Consider the following 21,932-nt stretch of genomic DNA (forward strand, 5'->3'; position numbering starts at 1 on the left):
GTGGTTCCTTCCGTTTAAGTTCCTGCCGTGTACTTTAGCTTTGGTATTGGTATCCCACAAGTAATGGATGATCCGTGGACTGGATACACTTAACAAGAGAAAACATAATTTATGCTTACCTGATAAATTTATTTCTCTTGTAGTGTATCCAGTCCACGGCCCGCCCTGTCCTTTTCAGGCAGGTCTAAATTTTAATTAAACTACAGTCACCACTGCACCCTATGGTTTCTTTTTCGGCTTGTTTCGGTCGAATGACTGGGTATGGCAGTGAGGGGAGGAGCTATATAGCAGCTCTGCTGTGGGTGATCCTCTTGCAACTTCCTGTTGGGAAGGAGAATATCCCACAAGTAATGGATGATCCGTGGACTGGATACACTACAAGAGAAATAAATTTATCAGGTAAGCATAAATTATGTTTTTCTGCTTGACTGCTTCTTCCTCCTCGCAAGTACCCTCTGTGTCGTCCAGTTATGGACTCTGGGTTCTTCAACTTGGGGTTTCCGACTGGGTCTCTTCCACATTTCTTTGTGGTTGAATACTTTGGTATTCTCTGTTCCGACGCTTAAAGGACTTTGCTATTTTTTTGGTTGCATTTAGTACTTGCAGGATGTTGGAGAGAAATCTTTTCTGTTTCTGTGCCCGGGTTTATCCCCGGCTTCGCTGGTATAGGCGTGGCCTCCTTCAAGTTTGGGCCCCTTTGGGTTTTTGTGAGTTGGGCTCACTATTGGAGGTGTTCTTTTTTGGAGGGGACCTTTCGGTCTCCTCGGTTCTCCTTGCCTTGTCCCCTTGGGGGTTTTGGCCGATGTTCCCTTCCTTAGTGGGGGTGACTTGGTTGGGGACCATTTGTTGGGTGACGGTGTCTCCTGGAGGACTGTTGGCTCAGTTGAGTCTGTTTTTATGGTCTCTAGTTTGGCTTCTGGACTAGCTGTGAGTCAGTGTCCTTGGGGCTTTTCCTTTCAAAAAAATTTCGGCTTCGGATGAAGAGTTTTTTTTTTTTATTGGGTAGAGGTTCAGGCCTGGTGCCCTCAGTATGGGCCGCCTATTGTACCCTCCCGTCTTGGCATTCAGCATCCTCTATAGCTGGGTATTGTTTTCCCAAAGTAATGAATGCAGCTGTGGACTCCATTTAAGAAGAAAAACATAAATTATGCTTACCTGATGATAATTTCTTTTTCTTCTGATGGAAAGAGTCCTCAGCTCCCCACCTGTAACTTATGTGGGGCGTCCTTTTTATTCTTCTGGCACCTTTCACCCTGATATTTCTTCTACTGTTCCTTGTTCCTCGGCAGAATGACTGGGGGATGAGGGGAGTGGGAGGAGTATTTAAGTCTTTGCCTCATCCTAGTGGCCAGGTTCTTATTTCCCAAAAGTAATGAATGCAGCTGTGGACTCTTTCCATCAGAAGAAAATGAATTTATCAGGTAAGCATAATTTATGTTTTGTATATAGTAAGTTACAGGGGCATTGTATTTAAACCTTCTATCATACATGTGAAAGACCAGCAGAGAAGCATGTTCGTATTTTTATGTGAATTTTTTTTTTTTTTAAAGGAACATTGTTTTCTGCCAACAAGTTACAACATTGAATATAGAACTAACCAAACAGATACAGAGAGCACAATACACATATGCAAAAAGGCAATATTAGTAAAAATTACTGTGGTGAGAAGTGGCAGCAGTGGTAACCATGGAAATTGTACCCAATTGAATTGTGTATGCTAATGAACTTTACATGTGGATACACACATGAAGATGCAGTGATGTGGGTGGCCGTGGGTGAACATTTAAACATTTATTTTTATATACATTTATTAAAAAAGACCAGGAACCTCTCTGTAATAGAGTGTATATGCATGTTTCCCTGTGCATATCTGTATGTGTTTATATGTATGTAGACCTATGGAATCTTACAAAGATGCAGAATAATAATGCTTTATTGTTGCCATGTCAAGTATTGGGGCTGTTGGGATACTAGTGCTGTGTTGTCCCTATGTCTGGTATAGGAGCTGTTGGATTACTAGTGCTGTATTATCCCCATGTCAGGTATAGGGGCTGTTAAAATACTAGTGCTGGATTGTCCCCATGTCAGGTATATGGGTTGTTTGAATACTAGTGCTATTGTCCCTATGCCAGGTGTGGGGCTACTGGAATACTAGTGCTTTGTCACTATGTCAGGTGTAGGGAAGGTTGGAATACTAGTGCTGTGTTGTCCTCATGTCAGCTATAGGGGCTTTTGAAATGCAAGTACTGTTTTGTCCCCATTTCAGATATAGGGTCTGTTGGAAGACTAGTTCTGTATTGTCCCCATGTCATGTATAGGGGCTAGAGATCAATTGCAAATACACAACAGTTAGCCCCAGCACTCGACTAAGGAATACCACATCACTCTGTATGTATGTACAGTTACAACTGACAAATTTCACCATCCTTTGTGAACATTAGCTCAGATACACATCCAAAGTCCAATATGACAATATCAAATGAATGAATAAAGCAGACTTACACGAGATGCAGCTCCTGCCTAGTGGGCCGCTCCCTGCTTCACCGCCGCCGATCCGATGTTGCTGAGCTTGTCCTTCCGGTTCAGGATCCGGGTACTAGTCTTAGAGTTCCCACCATGAATGTGTCAGGAGAGCCCTATGGACCGGTCATATGTATACCAAAAAAAGAAAAAGGATATCCAGACCGGCTCTTCCTTCCACAAGTACACTCTTTATTAGATGCAAGAAAAGAGCGTAAAAACAGCACAACTTAATATTGACAATTGTCAAAGCACCTACAGGCAAGTGTTAAAATACAAAATATGACAGGTACCCCCTCACATCTGACGCGTTTCGGTGGTAACCGTAATCATAGATATTGTGTGCTATACCTGTCTTACTTTATACGTAATCTTGTTACACTGATTGGCTGGCTACCACACACCCCTCATTAAGTGATTGGTCAATGTCAATGCTGGTTCTGTCAATGCTATTGGCAGTTAATGTGGGCTTTGTTTCTTACGTACCCGCTCTGGGATATGCTGATACGTCGGTTTTATAACGTCATCCTCATTGAAGCTAACCATTCTAAGTATACTTTATATTAACTGGTTATATGCTTAATTTTTACGCGTGAGGTATTTGACTATGTTAGTCATAATTTTCTTACTAACGTTATGCTTCACTAAGCCCTTACCTATGACCAATATGATAAAATATATAATTACGGAAAAGGTGATATCCAAATATATAAATTCACACATGATCCCTTCTTTGAACATAAATATGCAAATTAATAATATAAATATTTCACTGACTATATATTCGCTGACTTTGTTTGTTTGTCCAAAATTTATCCTCATCTATCTACGTCTACTATTTGCTATCGCTCTTAGTAATTAACTTTAAATGTAGTTCTCCTTCTTATAATAGATAGGTGTGTGGTGATTCGTATTGGCTATCTTATATATACATATCATATATGATAGGTTACCCAGACTGTGGTCTGGTTCTCTTATGCAGCTCTGTTCTTTTAGAGCTCAGTTAATTCTTACAGTTGTAATTAAGTTTGCCTGATAATCTACTAATAGATGTAATTCTACACCAAGAATATAGTCCTAATAAATAAGAAAGGCGTTTACTATGGACCTAGATGTATCTATTTAATTAATTTCGGTTTAAATTTCCGATTTATCTATGTATTTAATTACAGTCTCGGCAAGTGTCATACATAAATGTTGATATTAAAACATTGGCACTAGAAAGTCAGCAGGCTTATGTTGTTAATTCTGATGATTTCTGAGGACATAATCTATATTAGATTTTATTACCACTATTTTAATCTAGTTCTCATATGTTTTTCTGTGATTTTTCACGATAAATTTTATTGTTTGATATTCTGATATTTATCATGGGGAGGCTTAAGGGGACAGGTGCGCTCTCTCTACGCTATCACTCTCTGTTACCCTATACAGAATCACAATTGCAATTAGATAACTCTTGGTTCACCTCAAGATTACTTTATACATGCTTTTACTTCTCCAAATGGTTGATAAGATCCCATTTTGAATTGAATCCTTCTGGCACTCTAGTTCCTAGTTTGAATATCCAGAAAGCTTCTCTCTTATAGAGGAGCTTCTCTCTATCTCCTCCTCTTTGTGGTTGTCTAACGAATTCAATTACTTGCCAATTGAAAGAAGTAATATCTTTCTTGTGTACATGTATAAAATGATATTTTTATCATAGTGCAGAACATTCTTTGCCACACCTGATGTTGCTGAGGTGCTCTCTAATACGTGACCTCACCTCTCTTGTGGTGAGTCCCACGTATTGACGTTTGCAAAGTGTACATGAAATTAAATAAATTATGTAGCCCATAGAACAATTTATACATTGAGATGACTCGAAGAATCTGGTTACTCTAACTGTATCACATGCTTTGCATAATGGACTGTTACACCTAAAGGTTCCTTTGTGTATCAACCAGGAACTTCTTTGTGTCTAACTTGGTATCTTTGTGGGTGAGAGTATATTCCCTAAAGTCATACTCCTGGTATATGAAAAGTTGCAGCCTCTTTCTATTACTGGTTTTAGCCTCTCATCTGCTCTCAAAATTGCCAGATTTTTCCTTATTATGTCACATATTTTCATATACTGATTGCTGTGATTCATTATAAAGTGTACCTTTCCACTCATTTTCCCTAGCTCTTTTGGAGGCTAGTAGTTCCTGTCTTTCTACTCTGTCTACTTTTGATTTAGCTTTCCTGATAACAGATCTAGGGTAGCCTCTCTCTTCCAATTGCAGTGATAGGATGTTACATTCTTGTTTATAGTCCTCCTCTTTAGAACAATTCCTCTTCATCCTATGGAATTGTCCCTTGGCAATCGCCATGGAGATGTGTTTGGGATGATTACTCTTTGCATGTAATAGATTGTTTTTGGTTATCGGCTTTCTATATGTTTTTGTTTGTATGTAGCCTTTCTCCACATCTCCAACTAGTGTGATATCAAGATAATTAATTCTTACTGGGTCACACTCCATGGAGAATGTCAGGCCTATCTCATTGCAATTTAGGTACTCAAGAAATATAGGAATTTCTTCCATAGGGCCAGTCCATATAAGGATCAGGTCATCTATGAACCTTCGAAAGAAATGTATCCTGTCCCTATATATGTTTGTACCTCCAAAGATGTGAGACTCTTCCCACCAACCTAAAAATAGGTTGGCATACGAGGGGGCAAACTTTGCCCCCATCACGGTCCCACATCTTTGGAGATAGAAATCCCCCTGAAATTCAAAAAAATTGTGTTCAAGTAAAAATTTGACTACACGAATGACAAGGGATATCTGTTCACTTGTGTGATTAGTATTTCTGTTTAAAAAGAATTCTATTGCCTTTAATCCATGTGTATGTGGTATGCGTGAGTAGAGGGAGACAGCGTCAATGGTTACCCATATATATTCTTTTTCCCACTCTAATTATGTACATAGATTAAGTAGATGCTTTGTGTCTTGTAGATGGCTCCAGAGTGTTTTCACAATGGGTTGTAGTATTTGATCCACCCACTCAGATAGAGGCTCCAAAATGGAACCTATACCTGAAACTATTGGTCTACCACTTATGTTCTCCAAGGTCTTATGGACCTTGGGAAAGAAGTGGAATATCGGCGTTTGAGGATGTATTTTTTTTTTTTTTTTTTTTTAATTAATTTTTTATTGAGGTAATGTACAACATGTAAACAGAGCATATGTCCAGATACAAAACAGGTCTGTGATTGAAAATTTAAACTATATAGGTTAAACAAACCACAAATCTAACATGGCAGAAGTAAATTCCGGCTAAGGATTCAAGATTATGTCCAAGATGCATAGTATATAGGAATGAGGGTAGAAATGCAAGACTAACATGAAGCTAAAATGGTTAGCTGGAACATATGAAGAAAAAAAAAAACAACCTCATTTTATGACCTTTAGCTTATTGAGGATAAGGATAATCCCCATCTTACTGTGGAGGCCTTGGAGTGGTGTATTTATTCATAATGACTTACGGCAAGATGGGGTTAGTGAGAAGGTTTTATTTTGGGGGGAGGGGATTCAGCGGACAAAAGCCGCTCTGGTTAAAAAAAAAAAGGGGAATAGGTGGGGGGGCGTGTCTGGATGTGTAAGAGGTATGGTATTGTTATTATTGTTTAATAGGAACTCTATTGATCTCTTAGACTCAACTTAATGGGGTGGGCAAAAAAGTGGTTGGAGTCTCATTTACTCTAAAAATATCCATAGCCACTCTGAGGCCCTACTATACTTAGAATCTGATTATATATATTGGCAGAGGTATATGGAGCTCTCAACTAGGCAGTAGTGACCCAGGATATGCTTGTATATATGGTGACTGGCTCCGTGATGTCCTAAAAGCTGGGTGTGTGGGATGCTAACTGAGTACCAATCCAGTGGAAGAGTAGTGGGACCGTGAAGGGGGCCTAGGCTATAATGGTGAGTGACTGTCTCTTTGGCCCCTCGAGAGATCTGTTAGCTATAGAGGGTTACTGATGATCTGTTATGCATTGGACTTGTGGAGCCAAATAACTCTTCTTAGAGAGTCTATTATGAAGACCCAGGGGGTATGATTTTGTTTTTGAGGATTCTATAAGGTTATAAAAACGATAGAACTAAGAGATTTCTAATAAATCTAGAGTCATGGAAACCTGCGATGGGTGATACTGTATTATTGTGGCAGTAATTATCACCTACTATTTGTGATGCAGTTGAGGACAACCACAACTGATCTGAATGTGAATGCTCTACGATCGTCATAGGGAAGTAATTGCCAAATATATCAGTGTGGATATGGGCCCTACAGGTGATACTAGGTTATACTAAATTTGAGGGAATGGTTTTATTTGCTGTGATAGTAGTTGAGGCTTGTTGAGGCTTGTTAAGTATATGACACTATACAGTATTGTTGAAATATTATGATATACTATAATCTGAGGTAAACTCGGTAAATTTTGTGCAGTGGCCCTCAAAATGTAATTACACCAAGTTAATAACTAGGGCGAGTTTCCTGTCCTGTCTGCCTTAAGTTTGTGAGACTAGATATTCCTCCTCAGAAATCTTATCTAAAGAAAAAGAGTCAAGCGTAGGTAATAGTGAAGCAAAGGAGCTGCTAGTAAGCATGCTGTAAGTAGACAAACCTGTGAGGACTCAAGCAGCACAATTAACTAAAAATATGTATATACAATCATATATTAACATAGGGTAACGCTGAAAGTGCGTCTCAAACATTGGGTTAATATCTCAGAATAACAATGTCCTCTTAAACATGTCCTTACAATGGGATCCAGTTCTAGGGAGACAGGGAATGTAATAAGATAACCACTTTTATATTATTATATAGCTCAACTCAGAGTGCAATATAAAAAGTAGGTGAAGTGACACAGTGTCAGTATAGCTGTGCTTGCAAAATCACAATAACCTCTAGCTAGCTATGAGTAGTGTATGTATGAGATTTAGTTATCTAGAGTTAAAGTGTACAACAGCAAAAGTAATCTCAGGGGTATATTAGTATGACATGAAATCAACAGCAGGGCACCAGAGGGTATTAAGAGCTAGCAAATGGTATAATAAGAATATTCCAAGTGGTTGAGTGTAAGTTAATGGATAAGTGAAGCCATTAGACTAGACATTATGATGAATATGGTTACATACTATGGTCACTTAACAGATAAGGTCTAACAAGGAGCATAAGAATGGGATATAATGAGCAAGTGGGATAAAACAGCTATCAACTTTCATAACCCAAATCAACCTTCAATAAGCAATAAGCAGGATGTGCATGGGATCAGACATCTAGAGCCTAGTACAATTTATCGTCTCAGAAGGAGTCCCATAGCAAATCTTATCTCTAATAAAACTTAAGGGACATCGTATACAACCCCAAAGAAACTCAATGTCAGCATTGAAAATAGTGCAATTTTAAGTCTAATAGTAAATAAAGCAATCTTATCTGTATCACTCATTTTGAGTGAACGGTTACTTGAAGCAAAAGGGAACGTTGGAGAAGTTGTATGTGTAATCCCCAATGCTCCCAGCCGTAATCTAAAAGTTTAGCCTATGCCCATTCTTTTCAAGTGTTTGCTGTGACGAACAAAAGAATGTCCTCCTGGGAGCCTAGAAACCTCAGGGTGTGCTGACCTTAAGCCATTCGTTAAAGTAGAGAGAATGGTGTTCCCGGCCCCAAAGTCCCCGCTCTTCATGAGGCCCTCCATCAGCCCAAGATTAGTGGGTGAGTTGGATTGTATCGGTGACCCAATACTTAGCTGAGTGGGCTGGTTGACCAGAGTGTCCGGTGCGGATCTGGGTTGAACTGGTAGTGTGGTTAATCCGGGTGAGAGAAGTGATGGGGAGAGATCAAATTCACACTCGATCTGCACAAGAAAGGAACCTTCCCCTGTGGCCAACGGGCTGAACATGTTATCGGGCAACAAGTAGATGGGAGGTCTGGATATGCACTGAGGTACGTGTAGCAATGTATTCGCACATTTCTTTGTATGTGTTTGAGCAGCTGCACTTTGCTCCTCTCGGGACCGCTCCTCCAATGTCTCATCTAGTGTGGTGTGGATGTTAAGGCGGTCCTCCCCTGAATTCAATGAGCGGATGTCGAGAGCAAGCTGAGCATATTGTAGGTCCATCCGTTTTCGTAGGCCTTCAAGGAGGGTCATCACTGCATCCAAAGGTATCTCCATGATGCGCTGTGAGCAGTCAGCAATGTAGTGGCTGGAATCAAGGGGTACTATAGAGGTGTCCGACAATCTCTGGTATAAGGGTTCCAGTAGTGTGGCTATGTGTCTCCCTTGCTTTAGCTCCTTTGATTGGGTCTGCACACAAATAGTATAAGGTTCCGTGCGGTAGGCCTCTGTCCCATACCAGTCTGCTAACTGTGGCAAATTTCAATTGTGAAGTGGCGATCAAAGTACATATTTCAGGTGTAGGGATTTTCGGCAAACCAAATATATGATTGATCCGTTTAGGCTACAGATGGCTCCATGTAAAATCATTAGCTTAGAATGTCAAGCTACGGAGCTGTGGGATTTTCCGTCCGCCATGATTGCCTCTTGGACACGCCCCCGAGGATGTATTTTAAATAGGAATTCCGCTGTTGTTTTATCCAGAAACCCATTCTCCACTCCATCATCTATGAGAGACTTAATCAGTTCCAAAATTTGTTTGGTAGGATTCGAGGGTAGTGGCTCATAGGTTTCTGGATCACTTAGTTGACGCTTATCTTCTCTAATATAATCTTCTTTTGACATCACCACTGTGCTACCTCCCTTATCCGATTTTCGTACTACCAAATCTGTATTATCCTTTAGCTCTTGTAATGCCTGTTTTTGTATCTCATTCAGATTGGGGACAGTCTTATCTGCTTCCTTATATAATTTAACAAGATCTCTTTCAACTGAAGCTTGAAACATTTCCAAGACTGAGCCCCTACTCTGAATTGGATAAAAAATTGATTTATTGCGAATAGGTCTTGTGATATTAGTGTTCTGTTACCTGTTCATTGGTATCTACTGTAGGTTCATGAGATTCCTTTAGCAACTCATTTAAATCTTTAATGGTACACAAGTCATCAAAATTGGCTACATCAAGTATGTTGTTAACATTTGTCCCACTGACAGAACTTGCCATATTTTGTAGCTCCTCTATCTGTTTCAAAGTGTCTCCTTAGTGTTAGGGTCCTAATAAGCCTATTCACATCAATTAGGGTATCAAAGATGTTGAACTTACATGAGGGTGCAAACCCTAGACCATAATTTAAAACTTGATACTGTGCAGGTGTAAGATCTAGGCCTGAAATGTTTATGACATTGCCAACTATAAATATGGTGGCTCCCTTAGAGGTAGTTATTACTTCTTTTTCTAGTTGTTTGTTTTGTGTGCGTAATCAATAGCGATCTCTCCCTCTTTGCTCTTTTTCTAATCCCCCCCCGTCTGGTTTTTCTGGGGGTATGTGAAAAACCTGCTGCATGCTGGATTGATTTTCTCTATCCTCTATATATTCCCTACTATCTCTCTCTCTATCCATACTCCTACTGTCCCATTGGTTACTGTTATATTTCAATGCCGGGTCAGTTTTATTAATTTGCCTCTTTTGCTGTTGTGGACCCTGTGTTTTCGGCAGTGTTCCTGTGTCTTTGTGACCATGTGCATGGTAGGTGTTAGAGCTTCTATCAACTTGACTAGACTGATCCTGACTATTAGTATTTTTAGTCTTTAGAATAGGGGTATGGCTTCTAGCCTCATTATTCTCATACATGTCATTATATTCAAGTCTTTGATCAGTCTCTCTATGTTTAGGGTAATTCCTTTCCTCCTCTTGGGGTTGTCTTGGAGGATCATAGAAATCCACTCTCTTCCTGTCTTCTTTCTCTGAGCAGTCATCTCCCTTGTTCTGTGACCTTCGTTGTTGAGACTTAGATCTTGATCTGTTTCTTCTCATTCTCCCTCTTTCAGTCCTATACTGGGCTGATCTGTCTCTTCTATTCCATACGAATACACGATTGTTTTTATAGTCCTCATTATCTCTTAGAAATTTAGCACGCTTCACTGCAATAATTTCCTTCTTTGTTTTCTCCACTGTATTTTTTAATATTGCATCCATTTCATAGTAGTCTTGCTTCTTAGTACATTTGTCTAGTACTAATTGCAGTTCCATAATCTGTGACCTAGTATTGGCCAATTCAGCTGTCTTATATTTCACAATTAGTACCAGAAGCCTTAGAGAACAGTCAGTTAGTATCTCGCTCTACTCCTGTATGAAATCTTCGTCACTTACATCAAAGGTCGGAAATTTATTAAGACGTAGCCCTCTGGGGATCATTTTTAAATTAATGTATCTCTCCAGGGTCCATTTGTCTAGTTTATTTCTTGTTTCCTTTATCTTCAAACATTCCATCTCAAAAAATAGGTCCCCCAATGCTGACTGGGTCCTACTAGTGGAAAAGATTTGTTCATATTCTATTTGGTCTTGTTCTCTGTCCGTCGTTTGTTCAAGAGAGTAAAAAGTTACAGTCATTTGTTAACCTTCTTCAATGTTCATAGATTGATATGGGAGTGTGATGGTGTCCCTTATCTTACAGTGTGAATTATACACTATGCCTGATTATGGGTGCAATATGTTTAGTGCTTCTCATATACGTGTTGTGCTGTTTAACTAAAGTCTGATTATACAGTTCATATGGTGGGAAATACTGGTTCTTTTATGTCTGTGCAATTTGCTCCTCCAGACCCAGAGATCAATTCCAAATACACAACAGTTAGCCCCAGCACTCGACTAAGGAATACCATATTACTCCAGCATAGACCTTTAAGCTGTATGTACTGTTACAACTGACAAATGTCACCATCCTATGTGAACATTAGCTCAGATACACATCCAAAGTCCAATATGACAATATCAAATGAATGAATAAAGCGGACTTACACGAGATGCAGCTCCTGCCTAGTGGGCCGCTCCCTGCTTCACCGCCGCCGATACGATGTTGCTGAGCTTGTCCTTCCGGTTCAGGATCCGGGTACTGGTCTTAGAGTTCCCACCATGAATGTGTCAGGAGAGCCCTATGGACCGGTCATATGTATACCAAAAAAAGAAAAAGGATATCCAGACCGGCTCTTCCTTCCACAAGTACACTCTTTATTAGATGCAAGAAAAGAGCGTAAAAACAGCACAACTTAATATTGACAATTGTCAAAGCACCTACAGGCAAGTGTTAAAATACAAGAAATGACAGGTACCCCCTCACATCTGACGTGTTTCGGTGGTAACCGTAATCATAGATATTGTGTGCTATACCTGTCTTACTTTATACGTAATCTTGTTACACTCATTGGCTGGCTACCACACACCCCTCATTACGTGATTGGTCAATGTCAATGCTGGTTCTGTCAATGCTATTGGCAGTTAATGTGGGCTTTGTTTCTTACGTACCCGCTCTGGGATATGCTGATACGTTGTAACCAATCACGTAATGAGGGGTGTGTGATAGCCAGCCAATCAGTGTAACAAGATTACGTATAAAGTAAGACAGGTATAGCACACAATATCTATGATTACGGTTACCACCAAAACTTGTCAGATGTGAGGGGGTACCTGTCATATCTTGTATTTTAACACTTGCCTGTAGGTGCTTTGACAATTGTCAATATTAAGTTGTGCTGTTTTTACTCTCTTTTCTTGCATCTAATAAAGAGTGTACTTGTGGAAGGAAGAGCCGGTCTGGATATCCTTTTTCTTTTTTTTGGTATGTATAGGGGCTGTTTGAATACTAGTGCTGTATTGTCTCCGTTACGGACCAGTGGCCTATACCTGCCTAGAGGGTTGATTTGGTGGTCTAACTCTGGGCAGGCTGTGCTGCTCGTCCTTCCCTTTCCCCTCTGCCCTGCCATCAGGGGTTGTGACGGTTATGGATACCAGGCTGCAAGGGCAATCCCTTCACCAGTTAGATTATGTTTTCCAACAGTTCCTCTTGTTTGTTGCAGTATTTGAACTTTGCCCTGAAAGAGCTGATCACTACCCCACTTTACATCTTTTCTGCCTGACCGTGTCCCAGCTGGAATCTTATGGAACTTTTTGCTGGCTGGGATCGCCAGAGATTCCTGCTTGCCTTTAACCTAGGTTGCTCTGAAAGAGCTCTGCTCTTTTGAGAACTTAACATACATTCAATGGGCATGGGTTGGGGTGAGGGAGCTCACTCAGGAACCTGGGATTTTTGACACCTCCACCTTGGACTGTTCATGAGTTCCTTTCCCAAGCTACCGCTCCGGTCCCCAGTAACGGATCATGACGCTTGGGTTGGGGTGAGGGAGCTCACTCAGGAACCTGGAGTTTTTGACACCCCCACCTTGGACTGTTCCTGAGTTCCTTTCCTAGGCTACCGCTCTGGTCCCCAGTTACAGATCATGACGTTTTTTGGACCCTGGAATAGCCGCTGCTCCCTCGGAGTCACCCCGAAACAACAACCTATCTACTGCCGGGATCTCTATGTTCCTATGGCCTCTATGAAGGGGCCAGACTGTCTGGAGGGGGGTATTGTTCTCCTAATGGGATTAGCTCTTATCAGATGGCAATTGTGTGTAAATATTGTGAGTTTTGTGTTAATAAGTCGGTTCTTGTTTCACCTTAATACTGGTCTTGTCTGGTTATTAGGGTGGACTACTGGCTATTATCACTTCCAGCACTGTAGCTACAGGTTCCAGGGTCAAAGAAGGTCTCATTTTGGTGGAGATATCCATTCGGATTATCTGGAGTCCGTCACAGTCTCCATGTCAGGTTTATGGGCTGTTGGAATACATGTGCTGCATTATCCCCATGTCGGGTATAGGGGCTGTTGAAATACTAGTACTGTATTATCCCTATTTCAGGTATAGGTGCTCAGTGATCTCCATAGAATTTTTTTTTGGCAGCCAGGTGGCATTATGAAGCAGCCAGGTGGGGGCAGTGTGACATTTTCTAATATTTTATAATTTTCAGCTATCCAAATTTAATTGAATAATCTAACAGAATATATTTAAAGATCATTTGTGCAATACAAATTGAACATTTTTAATATTAGCTAATTGTAGTTTAAGATTGGCTGCAATTTTAGCCAGGTTGTCAGTAAAATCAGCCCTGTGGTGCACCTGCTAAAAAAGTCCTGGGGAGAACATTGGGTGCTGTTGGAATACTATTACTGTATTGTCCACATGTCAGGTCAATGGGCTGTTGGAATACTAGTGCTAGATTTTCCCCATGTCAGGTATAGGGGCTGCTGGAGTACTAGTGCTGTATTGTCCCCATGTCAGGTATAAGGGGTGTTACTGTGATGTGAGTGCATTTGCAATGCACATGTAATGTTTTTGATTATATTTTTAACACTAAAAAAATAAAAACTTGTGTAATACACAAAACATGGGAATTCTGGTTGGCTACAATGCAGCTAGTAAAGTCACTAAATCCCAGCTAACTTACTTTACTACATGGCACATTCTGTACTTACTGATATGCTGTCACTACATGGAATTTCTTCCAGATGTGACAGCTGGTGACCTAGGCTCAGGTTTATTTATATTAAATTACACAATTTTGTACATTTTATTGTAATCTTAAATTTTTAAGATTGACATTGTAAATAGTGATTCTTTAGATTGTTTGTTTGTTTTTTTATTGCAGGTGAGTGTACGTGTGTGACATGGCTGTGGGAAAAAGGGCACAGGTGAGTGTACGTTTGTGACACATAAGGGACACAGGGCACAAGTGAATGTACGTGTGTTACATGTAAGGGACACAGGGCACAGGTGAGTGTATGTGTGTGTCTCACTTTTAGAGACACTACCTCCCACCCAATAAAACACATAGATGAAAACTCACCTGTTAATTGTGGTGATTGTTATATAACTTATGTAGGGCTGAATTCTAAATACAATGAGCACAAAAGACTGAAAACTGCTTCAGCACAAGGTATGACATTTCTTAGTGGTGAAATGGTTAAACTTGCTCATTTCTATTATTTCTATTGCTTTTGCTCTTTTATTGAAGAAATGGAAAATAGTTTGTTTTTTTGTTTTTGTTTTTTTAATTTTCAAAAGTGCTTTATTTAAATCAAATGAACATGTCATGAATTGCATATACAAAGCAAACATCAAGAGTATTACAATGTATTGGTTTTCCATAATGATTCAATGTGCTAACTATACATATATCATACATCACATATGTCAAATTTTGCACCTAGGAAAACTCTTTTAAAATCAGTGTATTTCTTATTTGGCCCTAGTTATAACTTTTTAGACCTTTCATGGGTCTTTAACAAACTCACATATGATCCATATTGGGCATATTTGGGGATATGTCTTAGATTTAGCAGGGAATCTGATAAAGATTAGAATTCAAATTTGAAAGTGAATTATATATAGTTAACACCTTGTGCTTTTGAATTAAGGTTATCTGTGGAAAATATAAATAGTGCAGATGGAGATGCTTGAAAATATATTATTCAAGGGACACTGAACCCAATTTTTTTTGAAACACCCTGAAGATACACCATACTTAAGTAGTCTCATAACCCTAGACTTAAAGGGACACTAAACCCAATTTTTTTCTTTCATGATTCAGATAGAGCATGAAATTTTAATCAATTTTCTAATTTACTCCTATTATTATTTTTTCTTCGTTCTCTTGCTATCTTTATTTTAAAAGCAGTAATGTCAATCTTAGCAGCCAGCCCATTTTAGGTTCAGCACCATGGATAGTGCTTGCTTATTGGAGGCTTACATTTACCCACCAGTAAGCAAGCATAATACAAGTTCTCAACCAAAAATGGGCCTGCTCCTATGCATCACATTCCTGCTTTTCAAATAAAGATAGCAAGAGAACGATGAAACATTGATAATAGGAGTAAATTAGAAAGTTTCTTAAAATTGCATGCTCTGTCTGAATCATGAAAGAAAAAATTTGGGTTTAGTGTCCCTTTAAGTCTAGGGTTATGAGACTACTTAAGTATGGTATATCTTCAGGGTGTTTCATTTTGATCATCATTCTAAATTATATGGGCTGATTTAATGGTTTAATTGTATGGCTGGGAAGAGAGTATTTATGTGCTAACATAAGAGAGGGGGGCGCTAGTTATTCCAGCAGTGTAGAGACAGCACAATGATATATATATTTGTGTTATTTTTAACGATGCTCTTACGTAGGATGTTGATGCCCTCTAATATGATTAAGAGACCATAAGTTGCTTGTATCCTAAGGTTAGGTTTTACACAGCTTGGGGATTTGTCTAAAAACTAGGTTGTTATCCTGGTGAAGTATCTTAACTGATCCACCCATCATGAACCCCGGCCGCAGGCCGCACTGGGGGGGAGGGGTTTATACATAAAGTAATCTTCTAGGTCTAACTTATTTGCTGCAAGGCATCAATAAACACATATAACACTAGAAGTAGTACCTCTACTTTCTATACCCTTATGGAACATTTAAAAAAGTAAACCTTCATCTACACAGGATATTATGTGCATTTAAACATTACTGACCTTACGAACTTGGGTCATCACATTTCAAAAATAAAATATATTAAACATACTTAAACACTTCCCATTACAATCTCAAACCTGAACTTATATGGTCTGTCCTCATGTGCTGTCTGCCAACAAACATTAATCCTCAATTAATAGAGTTAGGCAAAAAGTTTTGTATCGTTAGAGTCTTGAGATTAATACTGTAAACTTTAAGACATGCATAATAGGGTATATATATAAACAAAAATAACGGATATTAGTCCCCTATAGAGCCTATAGTATAACGTGAACAGGCAAGTTTTGCTGATGGTCTTAGCCGGCTGTATTTTATCTGAGAAGGGCTTCTGCAGACTACCCCTCACCTGACTTGGGTATATGTCCACCGCTATGAAGGCAATAGATGTCCCCATCTGTGGCAGGTAAATATCTCCGCCACCCAGTCTCGCCTGGAAGTTTTAATAAACGGTACGCAGGTTCATCAGTTAGTCTTTTTAGCTTTTCCGGAGCTTGCTCTGAGGATGATTTGTTAATGTTTTGTAGACATCTCTATCTTGTTTCGTCCTGTCGCCTTATTTGCCTCATATGCTGTTATGCTCCTCTCCTCTGCCCGGTGTCCCAGGTTCTCTGCTAGGGGCAGTTCCTGAGGCTGTTCAGCATGGCTTCCGAATATCTATTGCCGGCAGTGATTTTTTTAGGAAACTAAGCTGTGGATCTCCAGAGTTCTCACCACGACGCTCCATGAGGGCTGTCTGTAATGGCGGATGATCATGCTGGGTCTTTGTTAGAAATTAAGAATTGTGAGATACCACATCAGTGAGAGTCTCTGTTTCTGAGGTCTCGGTTGAGCTTGCACAAAAGCGTTGCATCAGGTAATCATATGGAGCTTTATCGATCAATTTTTTTCATGAGATGTTCAAATTTTCTAAGATGTTCATCGGGCTGTAGTATATGGTAGTCTCCCGCCATGACCAACATGCTAGATGTACTCTGAAAACGACAGTTCAAGGCAGGTTCTTATAGTTTTTCAGCTTACTATCCAGGTATATGTGGGGAATGAAGACATTTCAGTAAGTCCGATTGCTCCAACAGCACTGATGACCCATTTCTTCTCGGGGGGAGGTGTATGCCTAACAGTGGGCCGCTGCCCTAGGCCTCGAGATTCCGATCTGAGCCCCCAGATTCATATAAACAGTCAAGAGATTAAATATGGGACCAGGATTAGCAAGTCCGTTGTATTTTTATGGAATATGGCCTTCTTCTTGCTGTCAACATGAAATTATCGGCAGATTACTAAAGATTTAGCTGGAGCCTTCAGAAAATGTGTCCTGTCCAGAATGCTGCACATAGAAAAAACTTTTGTCTTGAACTATATAAATCCCTTTATATCGGATTGGATGTTTCTATCATATCACTGTGGTACAGTCTCTCACTTATGCAATACATGTTAACATAATTAAATGGGCTACAGTGATGTTTTAATAACCAATGGGAAATTGTTATTTTTAAACCCTGTAATAAGTCTCACATAGGAATTCTGATTGGCTACAATGAGGCTGTATTTGCAGCTAGTAAAGTAACTGATTCCCATCTAACTTGCTTTACTGCTTGACACATGCATTTACTGCTGTGCTAATATCATTATATGGAATGTTTCTTACAGATGTGACTGCTAGTGATGTAGGCTCAGGCGTATGTAACTTAAATTACACAATTTTTCATATTTTACTTTAATTTTTTTTTTTTTTTTTTTTTTTTAAATAAGAGACAACAGAAATTGTAAATAGTGATTTATTTATTCTTTTTTTTCCCCAGGTGAAAACGATGCTAAGATTTCATGTAACACGGAAAAAACTGAAGATCAGTGGCTAAGAAATATGCCAGAAGCTGCAGAGCTGGAAATTTGTGCCAATATAAGTACAGGTGAGTGTGTGTGACATGTCTGAGGGATGCAGAGTGCAGGTGAGTGTACGTTTGTGACATTTCTGTGGGACGCAGGGTGCAGGTAAGTATGTGTGTGACATGTCTGAGGGAAGTAGGGCACATGTGATTGTACATGTGTTATATTTCTGTAGAAAACAGTGCATAGGTGAGTGTAAGTGTGTGACGTGTCTGTAGAACAGTGAGTGTAAGTGTGTGACGTGTCTGTGGAAAACAGCACTGGTGGAGTGTACATGTGTGACATGTCTGTTGGAAGGAGGGGATAGGAAAGCAGTTTACATGTGTGACACTTCAGAGGGATGTAGGGCAAAGTGAATGTTTGTGTGTCATGTCTGTGGGAAGCAGGACACAGATATTGTATGTGTACCACATGTGAGGGTTGCAGGGCAGAGGTGAGTGTACGTGAGAGATGTGTCTGCAGGAAATAGGACACAGGTGAGTGTACATGCATAACGTGTTTGAGGCACACAGGACACAGGTGAGTGTACATGTCTGATGTGCATGTTCACTAATAAAGTTTATTTTACATATTATATATTACCTTTTTGTATAAAATTATAATCTGGTCTTCATTACAAGTAAATAATATAAAAAAATAAAACAGAATGTTTTGTGCACATAAGCAATAATTATTTAAAAGGACCCTCAAGTCAAAAATAAACATTTATGCTTCAGGAGCATGCAGTTTTAAGACACTTTCCAATGTACTTCCAACTTTATAAAATTTTGCAGTCTTTTTATATACACACAAACTCACAGGGTATTAATATAATAGTCTGTGATTGGCTAATGTGTGTCACATGATACAGGGGCGGAAAAAGGGGAGAAAAAATAAATCAGAATGCTTATTTGAAATTCAGAGTAGATGTTATTGCCTTTTTTATTATGCATTTGTTAATTTTGCAAGTGTACTGTATTTAGTGTTCCTTTAAGTTGCATATTAACCCTTTCCTGTGATGTAAATACTCTTAACCTTTTTTAAGCAAATTCGTTAACTGTGGTGGTTTGATGTTATTTTGGAGATTTGTCACAAGTTGATATCCTTTTGGTTTATCTGTATTGGGGTCTTTAAAGGGACATAATACTCATATGCTAAATCACTTGAAACTGATGCAGTATAACTGTAAAAAAGCTGACAGAAAAATATCACCTGGGCATCTCTATGTAAAAAAGGAAGATATTTTACCTCACAATTTCCACAGCTCAGCAGAGTAAGTTCTGTGTAAAAAGTTATACTCGGCTGCTGCCCAGCTGCAGGTAAAAAAAAAAATGAAGAACTTAACTGCAGCCAATCAGCATCAGCAGTGCTAAGGTCATGAACTCTTTTACTGTGATCTCATGAGATTTCACTTAACTCTCATTAGATTTTATAGTAAACTTCCTTAAACTGAATAGGGAAATAATATGAGTGTGCACGAAGCTCACTCCCTTGGCTGTCCCAGGACAGGCATACTGATTTGCTGCTATGCAATGGGGTTTGGTATACTTTGAGTTAAAATATCTTTCTTTTTTACATAGAGATGTTCAGGTGTTATTTTCTAGTCAGCTTTCTACAGCTGTGCTGCATCACTTTCAAGTGTTTCAACATTTGGGTATCATGGCCCTTTAAGTCTTTTCAGCTAAATAATCCTCCTCATCTATATGGTATAACAGAATTGCCTGAGTAACACAGCTGGCTGGGGAGCTGCTGATTATCCCAGAAGGTGTAGTTGACACATGAGTGAGATTCTTGTCTCTAATTAAAATTTCTATATTGCTTAGATATACTACACCACCTGGGGCCATTTGCTTTGTTTTTGTTGTTCTAGAGTCATCCTAAGCACACAAGCACATGAGCAGTAGTTGTAAAGATTAGTTTATGGACTTAAATAATTGTATTACTAAAAATTTCTGTGAACACAATTTTAAAGGACTAGATACATTGGGTAGATAAATAACATTCATTTCAATTTAGTTTGGTCTTCGACTAAGTGTGAATTCTTAGAAATAGTCCATAATGTCTAGTAAACTGCCCTTAAGCCTTAGCATGGAAGCTGAGAAAGGTCTAGTTGTCACAGTGTCAACTGCAATTGTAGGGGACTGACTAAATCAGAGCAGTTTATTTGATATCATGAAAACATTATGTATTTATTAACATTACTCCTATTGTGTTTCTTATTGACAGGTGAATTGACAAGCTGCAATAATCCTAGTCATGATCAGAGTGCAGATGCTTCTTTATATCTTATTCAAAATCAAAGACGTCACGTGGGAAATATATGTTCTGAATGTGGGAAATGTTTTCTTACAAAATCACATCTTTATAAACATCTAAAAATTCATAAAAGAGAAAAGCTATTTTCCTGTCCTATATGTGGGAAATGTTTTAAACATAAAAAAACTCTTGTTGCTCATCAGAAAATTCATACAGGAGAAAAAAGATTTTTATGTTCTGACTGTGGAAAATATTTTACTCGGAAATCAAATCTTATTGATCATCGGAAAATTCACACAGGAGAGAAAGCATTTTCTTGTTCTGACTGTGGGAAATGTTTTACTCAGAAATCAACTCTTATTACGCATCAAAAAATTCATACAGGAGAAAAAGAATTTTTATGTTCTGACTGTGGGAAATGCTTTACTCAGAAAACAGATCTTATTAGGCATCAAAAAATTCATACAGGGGAGAAAGAATTTTCATGTTCTGACTGTGGGAAATATTTTATTCAGAAATCACATCTTATTAGTCATCACAAAACTCATATTAAAATAAAACAGAATTTAACCTCCTAAGTGCCGGGGTTGATACGTAGTTGTTACCCACACAATACCAAGTGCTGATGATGACTGCATGTGACCCCCTGGGGCGTTTTAGAGCTGTTTGAGGTCCCTTCTGCACCTCAGGCGTTTGAGGTGACCCCCAGGGTGTATTTGAATTAAATCACTAGTCATTAATAGCGATTTAAATAATGGTTTTCAGTTTTAGAATAATAACTTTTCTTTTGCAAGATGTACCGAGTCCACGGATTCATCCTAACTTGTGGGATATTGTCCTTCCTGACAGGAAGTAGCAAAGAGAGCACCACAGCAGAGCTGTCTATATAGCTCCCCCCTTAACTCCACCCCCAGTCATTCTCTTTGCTGGCTCTAAGCAGGAAGGGTAAAGAGGTGTTAAACTGTTAGTTATATTTTATCTTCAATCAAGTGTTTGTTATTTTTAAATGGTACCGGTGTTGTACTATTAACTCTCAGGCAGGACATAGATGAAGATTTCTGCCTAGAGGATGATGATCTTAGCATTTGTAACTAAGGTCCACTGCTGTTCCCACAGAAGCTGAGGAGTACAGGAAAACTTCAGTGTGAGGAACGGTTTCTTGCTATACAGCAATGAGGTATGTTCAGTCATATTTTCTGCAGAGACTGTGTTAACTCAGAAAGGCTGACAGTGTCCCCATTAGGGGAAGCAGTAATCCTAGTGTTATCAGAGGTTTTTACTAGCTTGCATAAAGGGTTAATTTTTTGTGGGCACTCAGTTTGTTATGTGAATTTGGGACAAACGTTTTTGTGTCTGGGAGTAACGTTTTCTGTTTTATGGGACATTTGCTTGAGGGTTATTTGGGGTTGTTTATAACCCACATGGCTTTTAGGCAGGGTTTGTTAGTTTTGTGTAGGCCCCAGCAACATCGAGTGAGGTTGGTGGGGCCTACATTTACAAGCAGCAAGCAACTTCTCCTGAGGTCCTGATAGTCTTCTGAGGGACTAATTGAAGCTTTAAACCCCATTTCTCCAACATTGGTGTGTCCGGTCCACGGCGTCATCCATTACTTGTGGGAAATATTCTCCCCCACAGGGAAAGGCAAGGAGAGCACACAGCAAGAGCTGTCCATATAGCTCCCCCTCTGGCTCCGCCCCCCAGTCATTCTCCTTGCCGCTCTGAACAAGTAGCATCTCCACAGGGATGGTGAGGAGTTTGTGGTGTTAGTT

At 39.3% G+C, this 21,932-nt stretch overlaps 1 protein-coding gene across 2 annotated transcripts in view; it reads left to right on the forward strand.

Moving 5' to 3' along the window:
- LOC128657041 (oocyte zinc finger protein XlCOF8.4-like) overlaps positions 1-21,719 on the forward strand; it is an 81,651-nt gene extending 59,932 nt beyond the window's left edge. For both annotated transcript variants that reach the window (XM_053711265.1, XM_053711266.1), the window contains 2 exons: positions 17,844-17,951; positions 20,134-21,719. In XM_053711265.1, coding sequence (XP_053567240.1) covers positions 17,844-17,951; positions 20,134-20,741 — 716 coding nt within the window. In that variant the 3' untranslated portion in view covers positions 20,742-21,719. The remainder of the gene's footprint in view (positions 1-17,843; positions 17,952-20,133) is intronic.
- The last annotated feature ends 213 nt before the right edge of the window (positions 21,720-21,932 follow it).

The sequence above is a fragment of the Bombina bombina genome, chromosome 4 (genome assembly GCF_027579735.1).
Source record: "Bombina bombina isolate aBomBom1 chromosome 4, aBomBom1.pri, whole genome shotgun sequence".
Taxonomy (NCBI): domain Eukaryota; kingdom Metazoa; phylum Chordata; class Amphibia; order Anura; family Bombinatoridae; genus Bombina; species Bombina bombina.